This window comes from Engraulis encrasicolus, chromosome 21 (genome assembly GCF_034702125.1).
Source record: "Engraulis encrasicolus isolate BLACKSEA-1 chromosome 21, IST_EnEncr_1.0, whole genome shotgun sequence".
Lineage (NCBI taxonomy): Eukaryota > Metazoa > Chordata > Actinopteri > Clupeiformes > Engraulidae > Engraulis > Engraulis encrasicolus.
In genome coordinates this window covers 7,232,709-7,245,897 of record NC_085877.1, presented here as the reverse complement: position 1 = coordinate 7,245,897, position 13,189 = coordinate 7,232,709, and the positions used below count along the sequence as shown (strand labels likewise).

Below are 13,189 nucleotides of genomic sequence, written 5' to 3'. Positions count from 1 at the left end.
TCAGTCCTCTCTTTCGGTGGGCCAAATAATTTAGTAAAAAGCCCCCCCCTGTATGCGGCTGATGAATGAATGCCAGTAGCTAGTAAGGGATGGTGATGGGTTTCAACAAGACCACTGAATAATCCACTGTTTAATAAAAATGTATGCAACACAGCGATTACATTGAAAGTATTTATTTTTCTTTATAAAATCTCTCACTCGCACACATACACACTTTTAATTTATTTGACTGCAAACTGACAGTGCATGCCAACGTGCTGGATCACAATCTTCATTATTTTCATCTCAGAAACGGGGACAGAAATAAAAGACAAACCGTTTTTCAAACTGTTTGCAAAATATTTCATTTGATTTTCCGGGAGGGCGTCTTTTTTATTTTTTTAAAGCTTTTCGATTTTTTTTTAATTTGGAAATCACCATTTAATGAATAGAATCTGATTGCAACACACTCAATATCAAACTATTTCACCCCATTTCTCAAATATAATTGTTCCCTTTTCAAACCCTTTTTTTTTAATAATCCGTTTTCATTGCTGGACGAATGCAAGTCTGGAATGAAGGGGGGAAAAAAGCGTTTCATGTTCATGTTTCAAGTCCTCTTGTCTGGTTCAGTAGTGCATCACCGAAAAACAGTCCATTCATTGTATGAGTTCATACTATCAGCAGGATATCTTTAGAAAATGGAGCAGCTCAAAGGCAAACACAAAAAGATGCAAAAAAAGATGAAAAACACACAAGATCAATCCTCTGAAGAAAACCCAGATACACCCCAAAAAAACAGATGGAACCACATGTGGCTCAATCCTTGGTCCAACACACACATAATCAGTCAAAAAGAAAAAACAAATCAACCATTGCCCATGTGAAATATACAGTACAATATGTTACCTTTCATTTACATTACGATGAGTGCCTAGCATTTCTCCAGCATTCCTGAGAGACGGTGAGCGTTAACAATCCTATTACCTAGTATGAGTCATTCTAATGAACTGTGGGTGATGATCTGGGAGATATTTAAGTTTACAGCTAACGGAGGCTGTGACTGGAGCATCTTGTTGATATTCAGCTTCACAACCTTTTCTTATTACTGCCAGAAATACACTTTCACCATCTGTCCCTTAAATAACACGTACATTACAAAAAAAGAAGGAAAAAAAAAACCTGTGACCGCTCTGGACGTGTGATAACGGGGTGGGAGGGTGGGGGGGGGGACTCAGACAGCTGTCTTAATCACTGGGCTGTGGGGGGATATCGGCAACGCGATGATGATGATTATTTCACAGACGCCGCGCTGTCTAGCCCCAAGGCATGAGTGGGATGAAGACAAAAGGCTGAGAAAATACAATCACATGCCCAACTCAGTAGCATCAAAAAGAGCCTAATTACAATCACTCCGTCCCCTCCCCTCCCCTCCCCTCCCCTCCCCTCCCTTCCGTCACCCATCGACATTCCACCTCTCCCCACCCCCTTCACCATGTACGTAGTCCAGTGTTCAACATCATCATCCCCCCTCCTCCCTCTGCCCTTGCGACAGAGTCTCAGTCCTCCTGGCGTTCAGCACCGACACTTCAAGTCCTCTGTGTATGTCTGTGTGTGTGTGTGTGTGTGTGTGTGTGTGTGTGTGTGTGTGTGTGTGTGTGTGTGTGTGTGTGTGTGTGTGTGTGTGTGTGTGTGTGTGTATGTGTGTGTGTGTGTGTGTGTGTGTGTGTGTCTACCCTTGCTTGTCTGGCAGGCGGTAACTACGCCAAGCCCATCTCCTCCAACACGCTCCTCGGAGACTCGTCCTCCTGTAAGATGGGAAAATGGTGCAGAGGAGACGGTAAGTATTATGTGAACATAATATTCAGAATGATTAAATACCAAAACAATTAGTAATGCACAGACGCATCAAGAGGTTGGATAAAGCCAAAAGTCAAATACGAGTTTACCAACAACGAAACACTAGCCCGTTTGAACCTTGTTGGCCTTAAGTCATGGAAACGTCATCATCAACCCCATCCCTGATTTTGCTGATTATCACAGAGGCAGCAGCTTAGCAATCAGATAATTGGAAGCGTGGCACAAAGTGTCTGTAAGTGGGACTGAGCGAGTGAAGTGTTTCTTCCCCAGTTGTGTTTGTGTGTGTGTGTGTGTGCGCGTGTGCGTGTGTGTGTGCGTGTGTGTGTGTGTGTGTGTCAATACAATCACACATGATTCCATTGGTCCTATTGGGTGCTAAAATGGCACCTAGTGGTTATTTCAGTCCATTAGCGTCACTTACTAATGTTGACTTGGATGCTGACCAATCATGACGTAACAATGCATTAACTGAAAGACCCCAATGTTTTCATTGCTATTACCATGTTGAGAGTAACAAAAACTTAAACGAACGGTACAAAAAAATAACTAAAACGTTTTAATGCATCACTTTAGCTATGATGATAAGACTGCAGAAATACGTTCCATGTTTACTATATCATACATAGTTCACGTTCACTGAGTTTGTGGACTTTAGGTTGTTTGTGTGTGCAGAAATACTGCACTCATAGCTGTATTTCAGCCGTCAGTATATGTGAGCGATGGCACAGTCATTCGTGTGTTAGCTCAGTGTTTTGGAAACACAAGACAAGGGCACCTTGAGGGGCAGAGCCAAACAAAGACTCGCCAACCTATCAGGAGCAGGGACCTCAATCAAGAGCACTGTGCCACGATGGAGTTCAGACAGGGATTTAAAAAAGAGACGTTTTTTTATTATTCTTTTGGTCCAAAAACGCCACAGTGCCTCAAAGAAGCGCTACACAGTGTAATTAATCCCATCCAATGACCCATTTAAGTCATAACTTTCTACTGACACATTTATCACTGAGTCGGAGATAGTAAGTCAGTAAAGACTAACTTTTTTGTCGATTATCTACACACATGAGCAGTGTTTCCAATTAATATACACACCTCTTGTAGAAGGTCTGCCTGTTCGATGGCCTTGAGCACGCTCTTTTTGGACGTGTCCTGTATTTCTCCTCCCATCAGAAATTCGTCTAGGATAAAGTAGGCCTTCTCAAAGTTAAAGATGATATCCAGCTCACACACCTGCGACAGAGGACACAATCAAACGCAATCATTTAGAACAATGTCTTGCAGAAAGATACATTACATATTGCACATATTGTCAAAATGGAAATAATACATATTACATTATATGTATACATAGAATATGGCAACAGCATGCCAGTCCACATTAGATAGAAAGCCATAATAGCTGTCACGTTCAAATGGCTCGTCCATATCAATCCACCGTTTGCAGGCTTTGAAATTGTGACTAACAAATAGGTAACTAATTGCCAGTTGAAAACAACTATGTATGTGTGGACAGAACTCAACACGGTTTTGTAACAGCAACAGCACAGCGATGCGAACGTGGGAGGGCCTGACCAGCATCGAGACTGATACGACTTTTGCATATTACGTTGTTGATTTGCACTCCTCACAACTGGTTTGACTCAGTACAGCTCATTACGGTTATGTAACAGCGACAACACGGCGATATGAATGATGCCGGGCATGAGAGGCAGTCTGACAGACTGGCAGATGCGGAGAGCAAGAGACACCATGTAAGAACATTCTGTTTCCTCGCCACCAAGCAGACGGCAGAACGGATGGAAACGACAGCACACAGAAATGAGCAAGAAGAAGAAGAAGAGGAGGAGGAGGAGGAGGAGGAGGAGGAGGAGGAGGAGGGCAACATGACGACGTGACGACACTGACACAGCCACACACAGTCACTAAAAGGGACACCAATCGGTCCAGGGATCGCGCAGAGAGACTAAAAGACACTTAAAAAAGAAGACCAGAAAAAAAGAGAAAGAAACAAGAGAGAGGTGTGTGATGGGTGATGATGGTGACTCACGCTGCCAAAGTACTTATCCAGCAGCTCCACAAAGCGGTGGATGACCTCCAGAGTAATCAGCTCGTTGTCCTGCTCCTCCACCGCACAGCAGAAGTACAGGCTGGCATACCTGCAACATGCCAACGCACACACACACGCACACACACAAAACATACAGATGAGCAAATACCAGAAATACAGGCTGGCATACCTGCATCATGCCAAAGGCACGCACACACACACACACACACACACACACACACACACACACACACACACACACACACACACACACACACACACACACACACGAGCAAATACCAGAAATACAGGCTGGCATACCTGCAACACGACAGAGCAAGCAAGCAAGCCTGCGTTTGCGCGCGCGCGCGCACACACACACACACACACACACACACACGAGAAAATCCCAGAAGTACAGACTGCAACACGACAGAGCAAAGAAACACACACATACACAACATACAGACACACAGACAAACACACACAGACGAGAAAATCCCAAAAGTACAGGCTGGCATATCTGCAACATACCAGAGGTACACCCACACACACCTCAGCACCAAGACATTTTTTTTCTCTTGTAGGGCTTTTTAGATGCGTCCCACGCATCTCTATAAGAGGCTTTGGTGTCCGTCCGTCCGTCCGTCCGTCCGTCCCTCCGTCCGTCCGTCCGCCCTCCCGTGATGTGTTTCCCTCCCGTGATGCGTTTCTGAATTGTGATTCCCTCCTGTGATTCCCTCTTGTGTCCACAAGGTGGCAGTCGCTCAGTTTTGGCCTGGAGCTCATGCGTGCAAACCAACCGTGCTCTTGGGACTCACTAGTTCGACGCCCTTTCGTCACTTACCGCTTACGTCATACGACCCTAATCCTAACCCGAACCCTAACCTTAACCCTAAACCTAACCCTAAACCTAACCCTAACCTTAACCCTAACCCTAACCTTAACCCTAAACCCAACCCTAACCTTAAATCGCTTGTTTGAAATGTTTGATTACCATGTGAAGTCACGAGAGGGCGTCAAACTAGTGGGACCCCCGTGCTCTTTGCCAGTGAGAAAAACATGGCGGCACTTCCTGTTGATTTTCACATGAAAGTTTTGCTTAATTTAAAGTCCCTAAGCGACTATAAATGTTGTGGCTTCCATATATTGATGTAAAAGTGCCCCACGAAGTAATGAAGCACAACAAAGTTACTCCACATTACCATTTGACCACTCGTTTTTCTATGCTAACAGGGTAGCTAATGTAGCATTGTAAATGATCCAGGGAGAAAGGGGGAAATGTTGTGATTTCAGTCCGCCTGAGGCAACGATTTTCGTGGGGAAGATGACCTGCATCTCGGTGGCATTGAACCACGCCCCCGTGCCTTATTTGGCTCGCTCAGCACGTGCGTCCTCGGTCCAATCGCAATGCTTTATTTTTCCCAGACGTTTAATCGCATTTAAGTGAAAGTGCCATGTATACACATCGCAAAATAACTCTTAATCCGATCTATTTAAATCGCATTTATTAAATCGGACTTAAAAACATCATGTACACGTAGCCAATGTCTCATTGATTAGTTTATGGAACTTACGGTTTGTCTGTTACGGTCCACGAAGACAATATCCACGTGAAAACGCAAACGCCTGCAAACCACTGTTTTGACAGAAATACAGTTCACCTGTCGCCTACTCTGTTTTCTTCCCAAAGCGGCATTTAAAAGTATTCCATGAAATCCAACATCAACGTCACTTCAAATAGGTGACAGCATCATGCTCACACATGAAATAACACTTCAGTGAGGGGGGGGGGGGGGGGACATCACTGCTCTCATATTAAAGTGAAAAGAGAATTTCACATTTTAGTTTATTTAATGTAGGCCTATGCAAAATTGCAAATAGCCTATTCATTGAAATCTGTCCAGAAAGGGTTGTAATGTTTGCCTGTTTTTTATGTTTGTAATTAAAAAAAAAAAAAAAAAAAAAAAAAAAGTGATTTAAAAAAAAAAAAATAGCCTAACAAAAATAGAGATTTTATGTTAAAAAAAAATGTGATATGGGATGGACCGATGGCCCCCCTAAGCTAAATTCGCCTTAGGTCCCCACATTGCTAAATGTAGTGTAAGGGATTATTTTGAAAAGACAGTAACATGTAATCAGTAATGCATTACAGTTTTTCAGTAAATTGCCCAACACTGTTGAAATCCTATGGTACTTTTTCAAATCCAGGCTTATACAGTACATGGTAGGCTTATTGATAAATTGCCTTGACAGGTTATGAGGAGGCCAAGGGGGCGTTTGGGCAAAAAAGGTTCAGAACGGGCATAGACGGACGCATCTGTTGTCCACCTGTCGGACTTGTTTACTTTATTTTTGACAGTGGATGAGAGACACGAAATGAGTGGGAAGAGAGAGAAGGTGAAGGATCGGCAAATGACCTGGGCCGAAATCAAACTCAGGTCACCGGCATAGTGACCTAGTGCCATACCGGCAGGGACACCAAGACATGCTTATAACCCAATATTTAATATTTAGTTGTGTGTGTGTGCGTGTGTAGGGACGGGTAAGCTCTCCTGAGGAGCTGCAGTTCAGCACCACATACTTGTTACGCCAGGGACACATGCAAGCCAATGTGCTGAACTAAGCGAAATTCATCATTCTATGAGGGGAGCAAAGACGAGTGAAGACGAGTGAAGACAGTTGAACCTATGCAAACGAGGAGTGGATTTCACAAGCAAAAAACCATTGAAACCCCCAACACAGTGGTTTCAATCAAGTTGAACGTTGACTTAAGTTCACTGTTATGATCTGTTTAATGTCAAGCTGTCAGAATGGAGCACTGAGTGTTGCCTGGTTTTGCCCATTTCATTTCCATGTGTCTCTAGAGTTAAAAATACCAAATCAGCCGATTCCTCACACCACTCTTCAGCAAAGGTAAAGGAAGAAGCCAGAACATGTCGGCAGGAGCATATGTATACAGTAATTAATGGAAAACAGGCCAACAGCAACATTTATGCACACAGAACCACATGTTTTGTACTTCCATCCAGCACTGTGCAATCTGATATGACTGTCCTGTCAACAACATTCAGTTTAAAGGTTCACTGTGCAGGAAATGGTCAAAAAAAAGGTACTGCACCTATGCTGCTCATTGAAACTGGGTTGTCCATTGGCAAATTTGATATTTTCATGAAAGTTTACTAAGTAATTAACTAATATTTTCGCATATATAACTTATATTTTAAGTTTTTGTAGCTAAAAATGTCTATTTCTTGACATTCAAAACGGCGGACCATGGAGAAGATCACCCTTTTCATGAATGAAAAATGCAATTTTCCCGCTCATAATGAATACTTTGAATTTGATGGTGATGGTGTAGTATTAATGAAAAATATTACATTAGTGAATGGGTAGTAGGGCCGGGCGGTTCTGGAAAAAATGCGTATCACGATTTTCTTGATGAAAATTAATATCACGGTTTTCTGCACATTTTTTTTTTCATAAGTGGCGATTTTCCCCCCACATCTCAATGTTTCTGAAGAGGAAGTGTGAAGACATTTTTCTTTCTGATGAAAAGGCTGAAATGAAATTTAAAAATGAGATAAAATCCTGAATTTTAATTAATCTCCATTTCTATTTTAATCACTTTTTTGACAAAAAAAAAAAAAAAAAAACCCTTCTCTCATCAAAAAGTGAAGCTTGTGTGGGTGAAACCGTTATCACGGTTTTTTAACGGTATACCGCCCAGCCCTAATGGGTAGCATGAATTCTGGAAAAAAACTACTACAAATCTTATACAGTGCACCTTTAAGGGCACTGTGGGTTGAGGATTTGAGGGTTTAAGTGGCAAACTAGGGGAAAAACAAGAGACAAATAATAGAGACAGTAGCAAACAAAATGTTTGATGGGAAATCAGAAAATGGGCTAGAAGTGCTAGATACCGAGCATATTGTGTAAAATAAGGGTGAACTAAGAGAAATGAAGGAAAAAAACAGATGAGACTTCAGGACTACACACAGACCAACACTGCTGTTGAAGCAGAGAAGGGTGCCGCTCATCACCAACACTGTCAAAAGCCTGCCTTAGTCTGCGACTACCTGGACTCAAAAATTGAGTTGGGAGCATTAGACAAGAGTTTCAATTTTGCAGCGCTGCACTTCTCAGCACTCCTCCTGGAGCTTTCGTCAGGTTGATTCTCAGCACAGGTGGATGATGGTGGGATGATGAAACCGGATGATAACTGGCTCTGGCTTTTGGCAGTAAGAAGTCGTACAGAGTAAGAAGAATAAGCTGGATTTTCATGGAAATCCTTCACTTTTGTGCTTAGAAGTTCCCATGACATTTGTGAGGAGTAACTGTATGCCCACTGAAGCCTTGTGCGGAACAGAAGCATGTCCATAAAGGAAAGAGTAGAAATCTGCACGCTGAAATTCCAACCGAATAGTTTATTTACAGGTACAACGTACAATTTTTTGGACCAATCAGGGTCTTCATTATGCATTATTTTTGAGGTATTGTAATGAAATTTGTGAGATAATGTACAGTGGTATGAGTAAGTTTAGGCACCCTTTTGGAAAATATCTCTTGTTGAGCTTTTGAAGCAGCAACTCAATATATTTTAAACCATAGGAGTAAAGAAACATTTCAGTCGTGAGATCATTTTAATAGGTGTAACAGAAACTATTTTATGTGGCTTTAAAAAAACAGGCTTGTGCATAAATATGGGCACCGCAAAGAGGGTATACCATTAATATGAAGTAGAGCTCAGCTCACCTATGCTATCTAATGGCCTGTGGATATGTGCTATATAAACAGACAAGTCCCAACAGTCTGGTACTAATGAATAGTTGCCAAATATTCTGTCCAGAACACCTCTAATTCAGTCAGGTAACTACTGTCTTCTATAGACAGCCTGATTCAATTAAACTGAAGTATTTTCAATAATGGTAAGATCTCAGGATTGGTATGGCCATTTCAAGACAATGTACTTGTTCTTTGGCACAAACTCCTTGTTGATTCCAATCTCTGAACTCTGCTCAGCCATCCACGACATGCACACCTCCCATTGTTACGGTCAAATAACTCAGATCAGTCTCATCTGACCACAGTTTGATTTCCCAAATTCTTTTAGCTATTCCAGATGAGCTTTTTGCACAAGTCATAGCCTACAACTTATATCTGATGATTGAATACACAGGAAAGCCTTTTTGTGCGTCACCCATCCAATGAGCTTTTGCTTTGTGAAAAGTTTACACTAAAGGACCCATGTAGAGGGCTGCACTATTAGCAGCTATGTTCTAGTTCTATGGATGTGCTCAATGTGTGCCTTTTACCATGCTTACCATCATTTACCCATGCCTTGAAACAGTTTTCAACAAAACACATTTTCCTTCCACAAGTACCATTCCCATGGCCTTCCATGTTTTCCATTCCCATGGCTTTTCATTTCTGGCTGTGGAGAAACATTGTCCAAGACTTCCAGATAACTTTGTGTACCTTTCTCCTTACTCATAGTAATGATTTATCTTAGCTTGAAGTCAGCAAAGAGTTGTTCAGAGCCCCCTATATTGCCACTCTCTTAGAACTTATGACAAGCATAGTCTGATATAATGTATGATACATAACATTTTTATGACCCAGCCTATCTGTCTGTTACTGAAGGCCTCACAAAGTCATCAAAGCAAGTTTGTGCTGCAAATGTGATCTCTACTTTATATTAACAGTATAACTGCATTGGAGTGCCCATACAGTATGTCTGTTTTTGTTTAAATCCACGCAAAAGTGTTTCTGTTACACCTATTAGAAATATTTCAGAACTGAAATGTTTCCCGTTCCCTACGGTTTAACATATGTTAAAATAAAGTTGCTGCTTCTACCAGAGATAAACTGATGTAATGAATTTCAAATAGGTGCCCAAACTTACTCACACCACTGTACAGTATAAACTGGGCTAAAACTATTGGATTCCTCAACCCAATTCTGGATCTCAACCGTGCCACCCTTAACAGCAACCTGGGATGAGTCAGGATCATCTCACACAATTGAAGTTCACACCGGAGTGCTTGGCCTTGATAGAAACAACAGTGAATTTTAATGAAAGCAAGCCAGTAAAGCATCCTCAGTCAGATCTACAAATTAAGTGAGCTGGTTGCTGCCACTGTGTGCAGTTTAATCAAACGTAAGAAAAAAGTCAAGAGGGATTTCTAAATCACATGTTTTTTTTACCCCAACTGTAGTTTAGCCCACCATGGGTAGAGTGCAGGTCACAGCTATAGCACAGAAGACACAGCGGTAAACACAGAGCCGTATATTAAGAGAGTCCGGCCAACTCGAATCATGAACCCCATGTTTGCTTCCCACGGCGAGGATTCTACAATGTAACCCTATGGGCAGCATACCGTCAGAATCGCTGGATTTAAAATACAAATAAGGCTTCATATATCATCAAACTTCGGTTGTAGTATTATCAACCTAACCTTGACCTTATGACTCTACAATCTCTGTCTATCTCTTCTTCCTCTGCCTTCCTGCTATTTCTGCCTCTCCTCTATACCTCTCCTTTTAAATCCATCTCTAACAATGTTTTTTTTTCCCATTTGTTAAGCACTTTGAGTTACATGCATTGTATGACACAGTGCTATACAAATACAATTATTATTATTATTATCAAGATCCCAACATATGAACACAAACGTTAACAACTTTGTTCGCATAGAAGTTTGCTTAAAAGAAGGCTTTGTCAGCACAGTAGCCTACATGACTCGCGTTGCCTTCCGTGTTGTTGCCTACTAGGTAGGGCCAATGTCAAAGTCGATATTTAAGTAATGTACAGAAATAATATTCACAACAATGGTCAAGTTCACGTACAAGGACCCTGGTAATACTTGCAGCAAAGTTTCACGTTGTATCGAGATTTAATAGTTTAAAAATAACCGTGATGTGCTCAGCAGTGCATTAAATGCGATTGCAGACAGTAGAACTCATAGGATGAGACTGGACTTGAGTTTATGTAAATCTCAGGAAAAAAGGACCTTAACATTAGCACGACAGAAATAATAACTTTGTAGTACCAAGGGCAAAGTTATGTTTTCACAGTAGGCTAGATATATATTGCATAGTTACAGGTGATTAAGATTTGACAAGCTGACTTCAAGTTATAACAGAAACCTCAAACGTCATTAATTTCTAAAGTGCGGTCAGGAGTTTTTGAGAGCATGCCATCATGACTATTTCTTTCAAAAGTAATTGTTAACAAAGTCGAAGGGGAAAAAATACATGTACCTCAAACAACACAGAGAAATCTATCGCTTTCCAGTTATTCCTTTTGACCTTTATATTCCATAAAGAAAAGTTTATACCCATTTATGTCCCAAATCCTCCGTTTCTGTCACGAGTTAAACAATGTTGTTTTTCCTCCTGACCCGGTCCTGCACTACAGCCATATGCACAACAGTTTGGCATAATAATAATGTAATAATATTATAGTGAAGCGTTAATTCTTATATCTGATCATGCTCAATGATGGGAGTATGGGGAGCAAACATGGCGTCCATAAAACACGTGACCAGCCCAGAACCAATCAACATAGCGGGATAGCTCAAACGTTCGAACCCATAGTTGGTCAGACTCTCTTAATATACGGCTCTGGGTAAACATGATGCACACTGACCTCTGGTGGCCAAAGACACACACAACCAGAGCCATTTACTCACGCATAGTGTACATGCACACACAACCATTACATCCTTTTACCATTAAGGGCCCACCTTAATTCCACTCATCCCTCCCATCTTAACGGCAACTCTTATGGAGAATTTCAGATCCTATCTTAGAATTTCAAAAACAGAAAAATATGGGACAACAGACAACCCCATCTGACTTCAACTCGTGATGCTTACAATGTGAGAAAAATGACAACTACCAACACTACCTCCAATTGACTTTCGAGTAATCCATTTCTCAACCATAGCCTCACAACACCCCAGCCAACCTTAACTACACTCCATGCTGAAAAGCCCAGCATGAAGCAAGCGTCCTTTCAATCACCACTGTGAACACAAGCCCCCTGTGACGCCGGCGACTGCAATCACCTTTAAGTGAGCTGCTGTGAAGCAGGAAGCAACGCTGTGGGAGGAGGAGTACATGGCGTCATGATGTGCCTCTCTCTAGTCGCTATGCCAGCTCCAGTGGAGGGGACACTGCAGTGAGATGAGAAGAGAGGGCCCGTGGAAAGTAGCGCTCAGCTGGAGGAAAGGAAAGGTCACCCAGCTTCCGCCCTGTCATCTCCAGAACATCACCAGCCGGAAGAGGAGCAGAGCAGAGCGCTCCACAAGAGCACTCTCAGTGTGTGTGTGTGTGTGTGTGTGTGCGTGTGTGTGTGTGTGTGTGTGTGTGTGTGTGTGTGTGTGTGTGTGTGTGTGTGTGTGTGTGTGCGTGTGGTATGGCACCCGCCAGAACAGGAGAGCAAAAAGAGTAGTCACTGTGTCTGTGTCTGTGTCTGTGCGCGTCACCTCTGGAACATCACCATCGGGAACAGAAACGCTCCACCAGAGTATTCTGTGTGTTTGTATGCAAGTATGTATGTATGTGTATGTGTGTGTGTGTGTGCGCGCTTCTGTTTTGTGTCAAAGTTCTATTTATGCAAGTGTAAGGGAGGTGAAATTGAGTGTGGGTGAAGGCACCACTCCACAAGAGCAGTGTGTGTGTGTGTGTGTGTGTGTGTGTGTGTGTGTGTGTGTGTGTGTGTGTGTGTGTGTGTGTGTGTGTGTGTGTGTGTGTGTGTGTGTGTGTAGGTGCAAATGTGTGTTTTTTAGTGCAGCGGAGTGTAAAAGAGGGGAAATTGAGTGTGGGTGGGGTGGACGCTCCACAAGAGTAGTGTGGAGTTTATGTGTTTGTGTGAATGTTGTGTAAGTGTTTTTTTGTGCAAGTGTGTGTAAGAGCTAGGAGAATTTGAGTGTGGGTGGTGGTGGTGGTGTGTGTGTGTGTGTGTGTGTGTGTGTGTGTGTGTGTGTGTGTGTGTGTGTGTGTGTGTGTGTGTGTGTGTGTGTGTGTGTGTGTGTGGTGGTGGTGGGGGGGGCAGGTGGCGATTATGCCTTACCAAAACACTGACTCACGCTGTGGTGAGTCATCAATAATGGCCATGTGATAATGCATTTTCTGACATTTTACACTTTTCAAGTGTGGAAGACTCGCTAAGTAAATACGGGAAGCCGAACCATATCCGCTCACGCAAACACACCAGCACAGATGCATTCACACACACACACACACACACACACACACACACACACACACACACACACACACACACACACACACACACAC

General features: G+C 42.4%; 1 protein-coding gene across 2 annotated transcripts in view; it reads right to left on the bottom strand.

Moving 5' to 3' along the window:
- Positions 1-13,189, bottom strand: part of ap1s1 (adaptor related protein complex 1 subunit sigma 1) — a 69,405-nt gene that overhangs the window by 47,226 nt on the left and 8,990 nt on the right. The window contains exons 3-5 of one of the 2 annotated variants that reach the window (XR_010032497.1): positions 3,884-3,992; positions 2,929-3,066; positions 1,716-1,787 (exon numbers count right to left, since the gene is read on the bottom strand). Coding sequence is in view for 1 of the 2 variants with exons in the window: in XM_063187428.1 (XP_063043498.1) it covers positions 1,740-1,787; positions 2,929-3,066; positions 3,884-3,992 (295 nt within the window). In the remaining variant the exon portion in view is untranslated. Of the gene's footprint in view, positions 1-157; positions 1,788-2,928; positions 3,067-3,883; positions 3,993-13,189 lie in introns of those variants that run through there. The other variant, XM_063187428.1, reaches the window with a different exon arrangement.